General features: G+C 49.3%; 2 protein-coding genes across 2 annotated transcripts in view; one reads left to right on the forward strand and one right to left on the reverse strand.

Moving 5' to 3' along the window:
• The window catches only part of LOC146026685 (importin-13-like), a 234,710-nt gene that overhangs the window by 69,462 nt on the left and 147,972 nt on the right, over window positions 1–17,276 (reverse strand). The window lies entirely within an intron of this gene.
• On the forward strand, window positions 5,933–17,032 carry LOC146026682 (cell division cycle protein 20 homolog). Its single transcript, XM_083157529.1, has 11 exons — window positions 5,933–6,072; window positions 8,069–8,287; window positions 9,820–9,965; window positions 12,534–12,630; window positions 12,720–12,848; window positions 12,967–13,163; window positions 13,454–13,548; window positions 14,159–14,390; window positions 16,241–16,366; window positions 16,449–16,566; window positions 16,639–17,032. Exons 2-11 carry the CDS (start codon window positions 8,080–8,082, stop codon window positions 16,812–16,814), a joined length of 1,524 nt encoding a protein of 507 aa, XP_083013655.1. The 5' UTR covers window positions 5,933–6,072; window positions 8,069–8,079; the 3' UTR covers window positions 16,815–17,032.

A 17,276-nucleotide genomic window follows, 5' to 3' on the forward strand; every position in this document is an offset into this window, starting at 1 on the left:
AGAAATGACAGCCGGGCAGAGAGAGCTGTGTGCTGCCCGGCTGTTTAGTCTAAAGGTGGGCATACATCAAGCCGTTTTGAACCGATTTCGGCCGATTGCGATCAATCGGCCCGATAAATCGGACCAAATCGGTTCTTCGTGATATGGGGTCAGGTCCGATGCGCAGTCCCATGCGTATCGGACCTGGCCCCAGGGATCGGACCGGCGGGACATACGATGTCAGATCAGTCTGGGCGGTGAGGAGCAGTGGGGGTGGGCGGCTGGGGAGGAAGCAGTGGGGCAGCAGCGCGTTACCAGATCAGTGCTGGGGCGGGCGGCGGTGACCATCAGTCTCACTCTCCACTGTCCGTGTCCAGCGCTGTAGCGGGCGGGCAGCGGCGGCGATTACATCTTTAAAATAATGTGTCAAATGACTCTCCGGCTTTTGATTGGCTGAGATAGAGCACTCTCACCCCCCCTCCTGCGATTTTCAGCCCCCCCGCGACCCCCTCCCGCGATTCGCGACCCCCTCACGTGATTCTAGCCCCCCCGCAATTCACACCACCCTCCCGCGCCCCCTCCCGCGATCCTAGCAACCCCTGCAATTTGCGCCCCCCCGCGCTATTTGCGGACCCCCGCCCCTCCTGCGATTCATGCCACCTCTTGCGCTCCCCCTCCCGCGATTCACCACGCCCCCCCATGATTCGCCACACCCCCTCCCATGATTAGTGAACCCCAGCCCCCTCCCGCGATTCACGGCACCCCCCTCCTGCGATTTGCGGCCCCCCGCGACCCCCCTCACGCGATTCGCGCCCCCCGCGATTCACACCACTCTCCCGCGATTTGCAGACCCCCTCCCACGATTAGTGAACCCCAGCCCCCTCCCGCGATTCACGGCACCCCCCCACCTGCGATTTGCGGCCCCCCCCGCGACCCCCCTCACGCGATTCTAGCCCCCCGCGATTCACACCTCCCTCCCGCTCACCCCCTCCCGCGATTTGCAGACCCCCTCCCGCGATTAGTGAACCCCAGCCCCCTCCCGCGATTCATGGCACCCCCCTCCTGCGATTTGCGCACCCCTCCGCGACCCCCCCTCTCGTGATTCGAGCCCCCTCACGCGATTCCAGCCCCCCCCCCCCCCCGCGATTCACACCACCCTCCCGCGATTTGCAGACCCCCTCCCGCGATTGTGTGTATATTGTGTCTCTGGGAAAAAAATTAAAAATATTAGGAAAAACAAATCAAAAATTGGTCACCCTCCAATCTTGCAGTAAGTGGTGGTCGTTGGTGCATGTACGGTGACTGTCAGTGCTGCTCCCTAGAGTTATGTATAACCAGGTACAGGTTTAGTATCCCTTATTCGGATATATCCAAAACCGAAATATTTAGAAAACGGTACTCTTTACCTAGCACGGCGCCCATCGCGGTCATTGAATGCACTAAAAAATCAGGTGCGACGCGATGCCCGCGATTTCCCATAGGGAACAATGTTAAATTTCTCAATTGACCCGATTTTACTGTTCAATGCCTCAATGGACCCGATTTTTCCATAGGAAACAATGTTAAATGGCCCACAGAGGCCAAATAGCCACCCTGAAGTGTGAAATGGCCCCCACAATTGTTAACGCCTCCCCACGATCAACGTGAACCCGAAGCGTGGCGAGCGCAGCGAGCCCGCGAGGGGCGGCGGTACGCTTCCTACGTCCTTTTCATACCCCCACTATCCACGTCGGCGTGGAGTTGAGAATAGAATAGTGTGGCGAGCGCAGCGAGCCACTGAGCCCGAAGCGTGGCGAGGGGACGCGGAAACCTGTGAAGCCCGCGAAGGGACGTGTTTACCTGTCAAGGTATCCGCGTCCGCTCGCTACGCTCGCCACACTATTCTATTCTCAACTCTACGCCGACGTGGATAGTGGGGGTATGAAAAGGTCGTAGGACGCGTACCGCCGCCCCTCGCGGGCTCGCTACGTTTCGGGTTGACGTTGATCGTGGGGTGGCGTTAACAATTGTGGGGGCCATTTCACACTTCAGGGTGGCTATTTGGCCTCTGCGGGCCATTTAACATTGTTTCCTATGGAAAAATCTTGTGAATTGAGGCATTGAACAGTAAAATCGGGTCAATTGAGAAATTTAACATTGTTCCCTATGGGAAATCGCAGGCATCGCGTCGGTCACGTCGCACCCGATTTTTAGTGCATTCAATGGCCGAGATGCCCGCAATTTTTTTACCTGCGATGCCTACGATCAAAATCGTGGGCGCCGTGCTAGGTAAAGAGTACCTAGAAAACTGTAGGTGATGTCACCAGCGCAACCACACAATGCATTCTTGGGACTGGGGATGCCTCTGAAGAGGAACCTGATGGCCACAGTGGATGCCGTCGATTTTGGGGGATCCGGGGTCTATGCAAAAAAATTTTTTTCAAAAATCCAAAAAAATCCCTTATTCAAAATGCTCGTGGTCCCGAAAATTTCGGATAAGGGATACTCAAACTGTAATAGTAACAAAAGGCACAAGAAAACTCTTTTTGGGAGTGCACAGAGAATTCTTATGCTAGATTGCAGTAACTGTGTAAAAATATTAGTTTATTGGGTATCTTAAAATTGTGGTCGCCCAATTGCAGAATAAAAGAGTGCTGTGAAAATATTTTAGTGAAATTCAATCATTTGTAGCGAGTTGCGATAATTCTGGAGCCGGTCGTCATATGAGACCACATTTTTTGCATTGCTTGCCCTTGGCGTGCGCTGTCCCGTTATAATTCATGGCAGGACGGGTGAAAATTTTTAGTTTGAAGGGGGTGCCAAATGTGTGCAATTTTGGGGGCTTTTGATGGGACTTAGGCATACAAAGTGTTTTCAGATATTAACACGCTAACAAAACTCATAGTATTGAATTTGTGCATTGAGGTGCAATTTTGTACGCTTTCGTGTGAATTTGCAAAGACGATTTTTAGTAACTATGTGATTTCCATTGATACCAATGTTGTATTGACAATGTTTGTACCGATGGTGATTTGTCTCGATTTAGAATGCATTTGACATGGGACTCCATGCGAATTAATCCGCCAAATCAGCAAAAATTGTCCTTATAGCAAATCTGCCCCATAACAGATATTGGGTTGGATGTATTACTGGGGCGCTTATCTCGCCGATATAACTCTTCCGGCTTCGCCTCATTGACGCCTCATACATCAACAAGAAGTATTACCATCTTGTCCGCCAAAGCGGGGGAGCGCAAATCCCCCCCCCTCCCAGGCTGGCTGTACTGGAGTAGACAGCACATAAACCCACACAGAGCCGTTGTCTCCTCCAACCCCACCCCCACCGGCTGTACTGGGCATGTGCGAGATCTCGCTAGTCAGGTGAGATCTCCAGCGCAGCCCAGAGCCAGCAGCAGGGACAGCGCTGTCTCTGCTGTGGGGATAGGGCATCACCACCCTGCAGCTGTAGAAGTCAATTGCGGCAGGGGGTGGAACGGTCATACATTTGCCCTGCATATCAGCCTGCTATCTTTTAGATAGCAGCGCTGATATGGACAGGGGCGCTGATAACCCTTCTTCCCCATAACGGTGCTTCATACATCTGCCACGTTGTATGGCTGATAAATACACTTAAAATGTATTTAACATGTATTTGATATTTGCTACCACTAGATGGCAGTGTTACCACACATTTCAAAGGCCAGCATATTCTGGTTGACTCGCAAAGCTGCGAAATTCACAGACTTGCGAGTCCACCAGTCGCAGACCACCACCTCCTCCCCCCGGCGCAATTTGCATAATCAACCATTAGCAGCCTTCAGCGACCATCGAATGATTTTTCAAGCGCTCGCAAATCTAAGACACCTCTTTGGTGTCTTACATCTACGAGTGCCTGTATGGGAAGCAGATGGGTAGCTGACACCTACTGACGCCAGCTGCGTGCCCCCTGCACCCACGTCATTGGGGAATTACCATGAGAACCCCTAGTATTTTCATGGGAATCCACTGGCCCGTAACTCTATGCCCGCACTGTTGTGTGTGAGCGCCTGGCGAATAGTCTATTCGCCGTGGCCGCTCGCACACAGCGGCTGCATATGTGCATAATTGAGTATGCGCATGCACAGTCGCAAAACATCGCTCCCCTGCCCGAACATGCAGGGGAGAGTGTCAACCAAAATAAATCCCTAAATGGCAGTGGTTCCCAAACTGTGTGCAGACGCGGCTCCCAGTGGTTCCCAAACTGTGTGCTGCGTCTCCTACAGAGACACTGGCTGCGGCACCCCTTTTGCAGCGCTGCAACAGGGGTGCCGCGGCCAGTGTCTCTGTAGAACCAGCCTCGCTGCTGCATGTTCGAGCGGGTAGTCAGAGCCGGGAGGGGGTGGGTAGAGGAGTGCGGGTGCCTGACTGAGATGAAAGGTCCTAGCGGCTAAGCAGAGAATGCCACACACAGTAATGCCTATTGCATGTTATGCAACACACCGCAATGCCCATTACATGTTTTGCTACACATCACAATACCCATTACACGTTTTACCACACATCGCTATGCCCATTACACATTTTGCCACACACCACGATGCCCTTTATATGTTTATACCACACACCGTGATGCCCATTACATGTTACGCCACACATGCCCAATACACGTTATGCCAGGGCTTGGCAAATGTTTTTAAAATGTAGTCAGACAAATGAAAAACCGGGATTGCGCTCCAAAAATTTACACCGTAATGCCTATTACACGCCACACACCCATGCCATAATGGCCATTTTACGTTATGCCACACACCGTAATGCCCATTACACATTACGCCACACCCCGTGATGCTCTGTGCAAGGGGTTACATGCTTGTTGCCAAGGGGGGAGTGAGAGGTGAGGCCAGGCAGGTGGTAACCCTACTATCACACTGCATGGCAGCATACCTCCCAACATGACCCACTGCTTCTGGACTTCCCTCCGATGTGTGATTGTTGTCACCTGTTATAAACAGGTTAATGGGAAAGAAAGATATTTCGGTACTTATGTAGTATCTGGGCTGCCGATTTTTTGATTGTATGCCTTAAGTTAAGGCATACAATCAGATGCGATGCGATGCGATATCGCATCGCATGCGACCATCGGATGCGATGACCCGATTTTTCCATAGGAATCAATGTTAAAATGGACTGAGTCCATTTTAACATGGAATTCAATGGGAAAAAGGGGTCCTTTTCATACCCCTACTATCCAAGTGGGCATGGAGTTGGATATAAACCTGTGGCGAGCGTAGCGAGCCACCGAGCCCGAAGCGTGGCGAGCGAAGCGAGCCCCGCGAGGGGCCGGTATTCTGTGTCCCCTCGCGGGGCTCGCTACGCTCGCCACGCTTCGGGCTCGGTGGCTCGCTACGCTCGCCACAGGTTTATATCCAACTCCATGCCCACTTGGATAGTAGGGGTATGAAAAGGACCCCTTTTTCCCCATTGAATTCCATGTTAAAATGGACTCAGTCCATTTTAACATTGATTCCTATGGAAAAATCGGGTCATCGCATCGCATCGCATCGCATCGATGGTCGCATGCGATGCGATGCGATGTGCCCGATTCGACCCGATTTAGAAATCGGCAGCCCAGATACTACATAAGTACCGATATTTCCACACAGGCGATAGCAATCATGAATTAAGAGGGAAGTCCAGAAACAGAGCATTGTGTTCCTCCTGGAGTGGATGGATCATGTTGGGACTCGGAGGTATGTGGGCCGTGGCAGCCTGGCAGGCAGCAGCACGCAGCTCCCTCCCGGCTCCAAGTCCCACTCCCAACCCCCATATTAAACTTTTGTTTGTATTTGCCACTAACAAAAATGGCGGCTCAACTCACGTGGACGTCACTGACGCACGCACGCACGCAAAGCGGAAGGCTCCTGCTGCTGGCCACTTCGAATGAAGCCCCGCCCAGCGGCCTGGTACGTTGACCCAATCAGAAAGCCCCATCGGATTCAACGCAAGATGCGTCCGATGGTGGTCATGGAGACCGTCGCCGCCGAGTAGCCAATCAGGAGGCACGGCGGCTGGGGTTTAAAACCAGCGGCGTGAGGCGTTCACAGCACTGTGTGACCGTTACTGGTAGAGTCTGAGGGTGAGTTCGGACCCGGGGCGGCTGCGGCCTGGGGGACCATGTACCTGGTGCTGTGTAGCAGAGAGATCCATACTGACTCTGCATGTTGTCTTGCAGTGAATCCTCTCCCCTACCTGTGTGATGTGTGTGGGTACCCCTGAGCTGTCGCCTTTAGAGAGGTGTGTGTGTGTGTGTGTGTGTGTGTGTGTGTGTGTGTGTGTGTGTGTGTACCCCCCCCGTACTTCATAGTACAGACGCCAGAAACTATATTCTGTATTATTGATCTTAGTCCCCTCTATGCTGACATATGTGCCACTGGGGAAAGCATGGTGTTGCCCGACTGGCATTGTGCCCTGCACAGATGGGAAAAACATTTGCATTGATTTGTTGTGGTGGTTTTTTTTTTTTTTTTTGTGGTGCCGACGTGTCAACAACACAGGTTTATGTGATGCAGGGCTGGGCAACACCGGCCCTCCAGATGTTAGTGAACTACACATCCCAGGATGCTTTGCATTAGTTTTGCTATGTGGCCATGCTGAATCTGATGCAAGGCATGCTGGGATGTGTAGTTCATCAACATCTGGAGGGCCGGTGTTGCCCAGCCCTGTCGCCATAACTTTGCAGATATACTGGTTGGGGTGTCAGGGCTCTGCCATGCTATGAAGTAGGGATGCCCATCGTTTCCACTTCCATTGATGACAATAGTGCAACTGCCCATCAGTAGTGTCAAACTATGCTATGGGCATATATTGGTGGCTTTTACTTATTGATGGTTATCCATTTTCTCTGACTAATTGACCTGTGTGCCAATTTAAACATGGTGGCAGGACTTCAGGGGTGTAAACTTGACCCTGGGGGGGAAACACTTGACCCTGGGGGGGAAACAATCTGTGGTACTTTCTCATTTTTGCGGCCACATCTTGTGCTATGGAACTTGCGCAGCGTAACCCGCACCACCCTGGGTCCACGCCACCCTCCTGTGTCCACGATACCATTTATTACCTTTAGTAAAGTTGTGACGAGTGGACAATGGTGCTATTCTGAAAGCGTGCTCTGTCCCTTACACTGATGTGGTGGCAGCAGCTCTAATAATCATATTATATACCAGTGCTATTGTCATAATTTAAGGCACTTGCCAAGAGAAGGGGGTTTCTGTGCAACCAGAACCCCCCCCCCCCTGTATGTATCTAACCCTCTATCTCCTATAATTTGTCTAGCACAGGGGTGTCCAAACTTTTTGCGATGAGGGCCAGATTTGGTGAAGTGTAAATGTGTGTGGGCCGACCATTCAGCCTGACATTCTTTGAATCATTAATCACATCAGAATGGTCCCCCATTCACTGTATGTCCCCCAGCCTGCCCCTCCTTCACTGTATGTTCCCCACTCTGCACCCATTCACTCTGTCCCCCAGCCTGCCCCCTTCTCTTAAGTCCATCAGTGCCTCCATTCATTGTATGTCCCCAAGCCTGACCCTCCTTAACTGTATGGCCCCCCTATTCACTACGTACCCACCAAACACTGCTGTCACTGTGATTGTGGAGTAGGGTGATATACGATTGCTGCAGCAGGGGTAGGACGGCAAACACATCTGACTGTGGTGGCCGGCACCTCCTCACCGCAGCAGACAGCAAGGTAAAGGCGCACTCGCCGGGGCCCCACCTTTAGTGTCCTGTGCTGTGCTTCCCACATCAGATGCTCTGCCCGCTTCCAGCTGGAGGCTGCGGGCCAGATTTGGCCCCTGGGCCTGACTTTGGACGTACCTGGTCTAGCATGTTATTGTTGGCTTATACTAAATGTCTGTCAGTACTTTAGATCACAGCTACTTTATTGCAAGTCCTGGGTTCTGTCGCCTCTGCTGCTGATCTCTTGCATACGGCCTATGGCACGATTTTGCAGATTCACTTTAAGATGAATAGCGCTTACTCTGTAATGTTTTAGGGAAACGCCTGGTGTATACGCTTTTGTTAATGTCACACTTTAATGCCTTTTAACACTTTAATTTACTTTTTCTTACAGAGTAAGTGATCATGGCACAGTTTGTATTTGAGAATGACCTGAATAGCATTCTAAAGCTGGATGCACCAATTCCGAACGCACCTCTTGCAAGATGGCAGCGGAAGGCGAAGGAGGGCAGCTGCTCATCTGCGAATACGTCGGTGAACACCAGTGTCGTATCGCCCATGAAGGCTGCAAATCGGTCCCACAGTTCCAGCAAGACTCCTTCAAAGACTCCAGGTCTGGCATTGTTTTGTCTTAAGCGACATAGACGTAATGAGGTTGTGGATAAATCACAGCGTGTAGGTTCATCACAATCCTAGTTGGGGGAGGAGCAACCTGGGTTGTGGGGTATAGTAAATGTTGTCCTGGGCTGACGGGTCAATGTACATGTGGCAGCTGCTCTGTGGTACAAAAAGATTATTTGACTGTCAGTCACTGACGCTGTCCCCGTCACCTGCTGCTTTCTTATAATTGCACTTGTATAAGACCAGATGGGAAAGCTCCCAATTGGACAAATTCTACTGTCTAAATCTGATTGTACACCTGATTGTATGCAGGTGGTAAGTGTGTCTGTATGTGCTTTACATGCACATGCAATCTGCTTATGGCCGCAATGAAAGCCGACAGATCAAACATGCAGCACGTATGATCTGAGTGTTGACCCGCTGGACCACACATCGTACCGATATTCCTCACAATGTGCGCACGGTCCGTCCCATGACCCTTCTAGACTGTACGTTCAGGCCTCATGTCATTCACGTGCATGGCCGGCTTAAGGTAGTGGTTCCAAAACTCTATTGAATCACAGCACAAAAATATCAGCATTTGTTTTACAGGAACTCCAGTATAAGTTTTATTGCTATACAGTATTTTGGGTGGGGGAAGGGGTTTATTGTGCCTTCTTGCCATGCTTAATTTTTGTTAGGTGGTGTACAGTTGTGCTTCTGATAGTCCACATGTTCTGTAATACCCCGTTCTCACTGCAGGCAAATCCCCGGGTCTATCATGTGGACCCGGGAATTTTCCTTTAACATGGGTTTTTCTGCAGTGTGAATGGGTCGCATGCCTGGGCCTCATACACGGGTAAAACCGGGAGAACACGGTATTACTGGCAGCAGCTAGCACTGGTTTTGCCCATCACAGACTAGTGTTTTTTTTAAAGGGCAGGGGTTTAGATGCTTTTCAGTGGTGGGGGGCACCTGGAATAGCTGCTCTCGGCACAATGGTCGGCAGGGTTTCAGCGTGGGGGGGGGGGCGGGCACCAGGAAGAGCTAAGCAGTTGCTATCAGTGCGGTGGGGGGCACCTGGAAGAGGTGACGCATCACTCTTGGCAGAGGACTTGAGCGGCATGGGGTTGGTGGCACCTGGAAGAGCTGACAGCTGCAAGTAGAAACATCCTAAAGAGTGTGGCGGGGGTGCATGCAAAAGGGCAGGGTGCGTTTAGAAACTAACAAAATGGGCAGGCACCAGGCAAAAGAAGCCTAGAGGGAGCACTGACATAACTAACTTGGTCCTGGATCAACAGACTGGCACCCCATGTTGTCTAGGCCCACAGTTTATGAACCACCCAGTTTGAGGGGCCACATGTCTGTTCTACAAGCTCTGCTTTTACCAACCACAGATTGTACTTATGGACTGGCCTATTTCTTACATCTAGCCCAGTATATAGGTCTGGGGACTAGGAGCTTTTACATTGCTTAGTACTTGTTTAGTGTGTTCACAAACTAGCCTTAAGGGGTTGGTGACGACTGCATTATTTATTTATTCAGGCAAATCCCAGGGTAAAATACAGGGTACCCCGTCCAGAGCCGGCGGCGACCGGTACATCCCTAATCGGAGCACTATGCAAATGGATGTCGCCAGCTTTCTGCTCAGCAAAGAGAATGAGCCGACTGACCAGTCCCCCACAAAGAAGGTAATGCATTCCTGCCGTATGCTAACGCTCCCACCTTCACAATACCATGCTCGATTTGTAGCTGATCCTCAGGGTGCTTGGCTGTTTATCAACGCCCCTTTTTCCAACAAAGTCTTGAGTTTGTCCTGGAATATGGAACACTTTTCCAAGCTGAGTCAGAACTGGGATTTATCCAATCCCAGGATGACACTACAGTAGGTCAGCATCATTCACACTAGACATGGTGTAGTGTCAGAGCTTGGAAATGACTTGTCTGAGTGCTGGAAGTTCCAGGTCTCCCCAGAACGCCAGAGCAGACTGGCAACCTACACTTCTGTGGGGTACAGTCATACCTGTTAGCAGGGAGATGGGCTAGGGAGGGGTTACAGCCTCACGTGGGGTAAAAACTGGAACAGTCCAGACCATACAGGGAGGCTGTAATCTCTTCCCTGCTGTGACAGCTGTCGTACACCTTCTGATTTAGTCCAATCACCCCTGTAAACAGGTCCTAGGCTGGATGATCTGGGTTACCCGCTTACACTTCCCTTTAACCTGGGTCCAACCTCACAAACCTCCTGAGTTGGGAACTCTGGTAAACTGGTCCTCGTTTTTTTTACAAAAATAAAATTGACACTGAGCAAAAACTTTTTTGGTCAGTGGGAAACTGGTATAAATGGCCAAGCACTGATATTTGCCAATATAGGTCCTTATGTGCTTATGGTTCTGTGGGCTCAGGCATGTGATTGCAGTGCTTCTTGCAGTGCTTCTGGCCCCTGATACATGTATAGATAATTTCATCCACTATTTGGCAAATGTCATTGACCTTAGCTTCTACCCTTAAGGTCCATACACACTGGGCGACTATGCCAAGCATGTATGGACAGCAATGATGAGAATCATCACTGTGGGGAAAGCCGCTCAGTACATACACACACTGAGTGGCTTTCCCCCTGCCCGGCGCCGACGGAGGACCGCGTTGCAAAGCCGTCCTGAAAGCCGCTCATCTGCTGGCATAACCAGCAGATTAATGGATTTCCCAGTGATGTTGCAGGAGTGTGCAGCAGCGTTCACCGCTCATCGCCGGGCCATACACACTGGGTGGCTTGAGCTGAAAGCCACTCAAACCTCCTGTTTTGAGTGACTTTCAGCTCAGTCGCCCAGTGTGTATGGGTCTTAAGAGCGGTATTGCTTCAGGTTTTTAAAAATCCTATAACAAATCTGTTTCTAGCTCCTTTTCCAATGGGTCTTATAAATGTGATAATAGGTAATGAATAAGTTGGTCTGGAAAACATGAATGGGTCAGGGTCCTAAGGACTGAGGGGCAGATGTATGAAGTGGCACATTGCACTGAAGCAGCAGTTATAATTTTGCATAATATAAAATCATACAAGAGCAGCTGATTGGTTGCCATGGGCCACTTCTGCTCTGGCTCATTTCTCCTCCTGGGATAGGTACGAAATACTGACGCCGGAATACAGACAAGAGGTCGTGGATTCACCCCATAGTGCGTGGTGAGCATAAAATAGTGCTCGCCACACACTATTTTATTCTCACTCTATGGATGTCGTGGACACCCATAAAGGGAGAAATTTCCGACATTGCGGCAGTCGGGATTCCAGTGTCTGTATTTCGACCGCCGGGATTTTGACTCCATCCGCTCCTCCCTTACACTGCCTCATACACTTACCCCTAAGTTTTAGAAGCTCTTGCCTAACATGGCAACTACAGAAGAATTGAGCAAGTTGGTGTATATTAGTGATGGCCTTTCAAAGGGCACATATGGTATAACCCAGTATTCTAACGAATACTTTCCTTAGAGGGTATGGGTCATGGGGTTAAGAAGTCATTAGGTTGACCTGAGTTATTTTTTTTTTTTTACGTGGACACTGTATGAGTGTACTGCATTGTCTCTCATGGCTTGCCATGCTTCAGGCATGGTGCCTTGCTACGCACAGTATTGTATTCTTGCTTTATGCCCACTTGGCTTAAAATAAATTAAACTCTTGTCGCTCTAATCGCATGCCCTTCTAGATTACGGTGGCCAGTATCTCAGGAAGCCGCGGTAGTATGAAGGTTGCCCCTTGGCAGGAGTGAGCCAAAAGGTGCGTTCACACGTACAGATTTTGTCTGACCTATCTGGTGGGAACAAAAACCTGAATATGTATGGGAGCAAGTGACAATCAAACATTTCCACGCAAATGCAGGAAAACATAACAAATTTATCAAAGCATATTTTTTTTTCTATCAGAACGATTAAACGATTTGTCTGACTAATCAATGTCTGTTTTCAAGCATTTGGGAACAATTTTTTGATAGTCATTTGCTCCCATCCATTTCCATTTTTTTGTTCCGACCAGATAGATCAGACAGAAAATCTGTACGTGTGTACGCACCTTTAGCCTACATCTTGCATGAATGCTAGGTACAATGCAGGTGGTGCCAGATCCCCAGCTCTATGCGCATCTATATGTAGAAACCAAAGTAAAATACCTGTTTGTTTATGGACCTATGTAAAGCCGTGCTTATTCTGTGTCCTAGGTAATGCTGGCCTGTCTAGGACACACTCCTAATCTTCATCTCTCATTACAGGAGCAGCAGAAAGCCTGGGCTGCCAACCTTAATGGCTTTGACATGGAAGATGCCAAAATCTTGCGGCTTGGTGGCAAATCACTTAATGCCCCCGAAGGTTGGTAAACACTGTACTTGTGTATTTATGGTGCTTCCATTTGATCATGACTTGGTGTGAACATTGTTGCCTCACTCCCCATTTTGCAGGATATCAGAACAATCTGAAGGTTCTTTACAGCCAAAAAACTACTCCAGGTTCTAGCAAAAAATCTGGCAGATACATCCCCTCCATGCCTGACCGAGTGCTCGACGCCCCAGAGATCAGGAACGATTACTGTGAGTCTTGCACTGGAATGGACCAGTTTACTGTGGCTCCATACCTCCATCCTTGTACCGTGTGTGTTGGCACCCAAGCATATTGTGTAATCTAAAGATTCTGTATGTGTCATTCCAGATCTAAACCTAATTGACTGGAGCTCGCAGAATCTCCTAGCTGTAGCGCTGAATGACTCGGTCTATCTGTGGAACTACCTCTGCGGGGACATCGTTCTGCTGCTGCAGATGGAGAACTCTGAGGAATACATATCATCCGTCTCTTGGATCAAAGAAGGCAATTATCTGGCAGTAGGGACCAGCAATTCTGAAGTACAGGTGAGCACATCTGAACATTCCCTATGGCAGCACTGAGTTCCTGAGAGGCTGACTATGCAATGGCATATTGTACGATGTGGTCAACTACCTGTCCCAATAGCTGGGTGTGTGCCTGCAAATCTACCCAGTTCCTCATCTGATGGATTGGGTGGTCATATAGTCAAATGGGATGACTTTGCCGATCGTACAGACGCATGTAGCAATATTGCCCTGTTCAGCTATGTGCCATGGCATTGCCTAGTCGCACTGTTTTGAACAGAGCTAATTGAATGATTCCTCTGCTCCTCCAGCTGTGGGATGTACAGCAGCAGAAGCGGCTCCGGAACATGGTCAGCCATTCCTCTCGTGTTGGTGCCCTCAGCTGGAACAACCATATACTTTCTAGGTGAGTAACTCCTCCAACATGATCACTGTGCTGTGTTTTTTTTTTTTTTTTCCTATGTCCTTTTGACTGTCTACTTGGCACATGTCTACCTAATGGTGTGTAGACCTTGAAGCATGTTGATCCATACCCATGTTGGCCATTCCTGCTGTAGACTGGTTACAGTATTCGGTAGTAACCTTTAATATTGGTATAATATATGCAAGGTTGTTAATGAGCTTTTATGCTGTTGTACTGGGTCATTAAGTATCCTCTAGTTCAGGCTTGTCCAACCTGCGGCCCACCAGCTGTTGTGAAACTACACATCCCAGCATGCCTTGCTACAAGTATGTGCAGCACATACTTTGTACTAGATCTCATCGCAAAACCGATATGAGATGCGATATTGAATACAATAATTGTAACGTGTATGGGCATCTTAAGAATTACTGAGCATGTTGCCCACAGGGAGAGAGTCCTAGCATAAGAACAGCCTGCAAGCTATAGGCTTGTTAGACCATCCGAACTGCCTATTGTAGAGACTGGGGCCATCGCGGGTATTCATGGGATATCGGTACATTCACACTGCACAGGCCGCTCTAGCTGCTTATTAACACTTTGGGTCTCGTTTCAGTGGCTCCCGAACTGGCCACATCCATCATCACGATGTCAGGGTTGCTCAGCATCATGTGGCCACCCTAACCGGCCACACACAGGAGGTCTGCGGGCTGAAGTGGTCTCCAGATGGGCGCTATCTTGCCAGTGGGGCGAATGATAACCTTGTAAATATCTGGCCCTGTACCCAGGGTGATTCTGCAGAGTTCACGCCGGTGCAAACCTTCACACAACATCAAGGCGCGGTTAAGGTGAGACTGCGCTCAGACAAGTTACTTCCGCTCCACTTGTCTTTCCAACCTGTTTAGCTTAGTACAGGCATGTCCAATGTTGGCCCTCCAGATGTTGTTAAACTACACATCCCAGCATGCTTTGCCACAGTTTTGCTATTAGAGAATGCTAAAACTATTGCAAAGCATGCTGGGATGTGTAGTTTCAAAACATCTGGAGGGCCAACGTTGGACATGCCTGGCTTGGTACATACTAGACCAGCGGTTCTCAAATTTTTGGTCCTGACCTTCTCAGCATGGGGTCGTGACTCCATGTTGCTGACCATCAGGCTGGTGACTCTTCGAATCTCATTGATTCAAGGAGTCTGAAAGTCTGTTTATATTAGACTCCTCCCATCACTCTGTGCCTCCACAATGCTGCCATGTATGTGCTGTCTGCTGACTACACATGTGATTGGTTATGGTATAATAGACTCCTCCCATCACTCTGTGCCTCCACAATGCTGCCATGTATGTGCTGTCTGCTGACTACACATGTGGTGACCTTCTGCAGTAACTTGCTGGGGTCCTGTGTCATTATTTTTATTATCTGATGCCGTCCAGGAGCAAAATAGATTCAGGACCCCTGCACTAGACTGTTTTAAATAAATTTGCTGATAACCCCTTACAATAAATTCTTAAAATTGTACAGTGTGTACCCAGTGCATCATTGGTGATGTTTGCGGTACTTATGTAGTATCTGGGCTGCCGATTTCTAAATCGGGTCGGATCGGGAGATCGCATCGCATGCGACCATGCGATTCGATGACCCGATTTTTCCATAGGAATCAATGTTAAAATGGACTGAGTCCATTTTAACATGGAATTCAATGGGAAAAATGGGTCCTTTTCATACCCCTACTATCCAAGTGGGCATGGAGTTGGATATAAACCTGTGGCGAGCGTAGCGAGCCACCGAGCCCGAAGCGTGGCGAGCGAAGCGAGCCCCGCGAGGGGACGAATACCGTCCCCTCGCGGGGCTCGCTTCGCTCGCCACGCTTCGGGCTCGGTGGCTCGCTACGCTCGACACAGGTTTATATCCAACTCCATGCCCACTTGGATAGTAGGGGTATGAAAAGGACCCATTTTTCCATAGGAATCATTTTAACATTGATTCCTATGGAAAAATCGGGTCATCGCATCCGATATCGGATGCGATGCGATGCGGCATCGCATCTGATTGTATGCCTTAACTTAAGGCATACAATCAAAAAATCGGCAGCCCAGATACTACATAAGTACCATGTTTGCTCCCGCAACTCGCTGGACCCCTTCCCTACTTGTAGCTCAATAAGGGGGTAAGTCCCTAGCGATGCCAAATACACCGGTGGTGTTCAACTCATGGCACTCCAGCTGTTGTGGAAGTCTCAAGCCTGCCCTGCCACAGTTTTAGCGATCTATTATATAAATCTGTGCCAGGGCATGCTGGGACGTGTAGTTCCACAACATCTGGAGGGCCACTGCTCTACACAATGTATGTACCAGCCAAGCGATATCCAAATAAGTTGGTCTATTGGGTTTAAAGCAGGGATGGGGAATCTTTGGCCCTCCAGCTGTTGCAGAACTACACATACCAGCATGCACGGCTACAGTTTTGCTATTTGGCCATGCTAAAACTGTAGCAAAGCATTCTAGGATGTGTAGTTCAACAGCTGGAGGGCCGAAGGTTCCCCATCTCTGGTTTAAAGCCAAGCTGTTGGTATTGGTCCCTGCTGCTTACATACATCTGTGGCTGTTATATTTGTGCCCTTCTCAATCAGGACATTAACCTGATCAGTGTGAAATGACTGAGGTCAACTGGCATTTTGACAGATACAAATGTATTTTCTTAGGCTGTGTCCTGGTGCCCGTGGCAGTCCAACGTCTTGGCAACCGGAGGTGGAACAAGTGACAGGCACATCAGAATTTGGAATGTGTGCTCTGGTACTTGCTTAAATGCAGTCGACACCCACTCCCAGGTATGTCTTCAGATTCTCAATCTCTTGCTGGAACCATCCTTCCATCTGTAGAATCTCTCAACTGCCAATTTTGATACCATAGGTATGCTCCATATTGTGGTCCACAAGCTACAAAGAACTGATTTCTGGACACGGGTTTGCCCAGAACCAACTGGTGATCTGGAAGTATCCTACAATGACCAGAGTTACAGAACTGAAGGGTGAGTAATCACAGTAGCAGTGCTGCTGATCTTCTCCAAGTGCAAGGTGGTCAACTCCCCTTCTCTTTCCAGGGCACAGCGCTCGCGTCCTCAACCTGGCAATGAGTCCCGATGGCTCCACGGTGGCCTCCGCAGCAGCGGATGAGACGCTCCGGCTTTGGAAGTGCTTTGAGGTAGACCCGGTTACGAAGAAGGAAAAGGAGAAGGCACGCAGCAGCAAAAGCCTCATTCATCAGAGCATCCGCTGAGGAACTGGCGCCCCCTTGTGTCTTTTTTAAACTGCAAATTGTACATTTTCTATAGCTGAATAAATGCGTTTTATGTTTTTGTATCTAAATGCGGTCAGCGACTTGGTTTTACCTGCTCATGGACTGACATTAGGTTTTTATCTGTAATGAAGTTGCCGTCATTCCTTGCTGACCACTGTAACTAAAATCTATTTATAAAGGGACAACTGTCGTATAAATATTTGTGGACTTTTTTTTATTAATGTGCTTAATATGTATCTTTTGTAAGCATTGATGGCAGAATGTTTGTTTCCTGCACTACTCACCAGTGGTGGGGCTTCTTGGGGCCGTGACCCGTTACTCCCCACCACCTCTAATCTTTGTGTAAGGGGACTATGGGTTGCTGAAGCAGCACCCTCTTGTGTTTTATAAATGTAGCACTTCTTGGTGTCTATTACACAACTTACCTCTTACACACCTTAA

The sequence above is a fragment of the Crinia signifera genome, chromosome 8, assembly GCF_055691185.1.
Source record: "Crinia signifera chromosome 8, ASM5569118v1, whole genome shotgun sequence".
Classification (NCBI taxonomy): domain Eukaryota; kingdom Metazoa; phylum Chordata; class Amphibia; order Anura; family Myobatrachidae; genus Crinia; species Crinia signifera.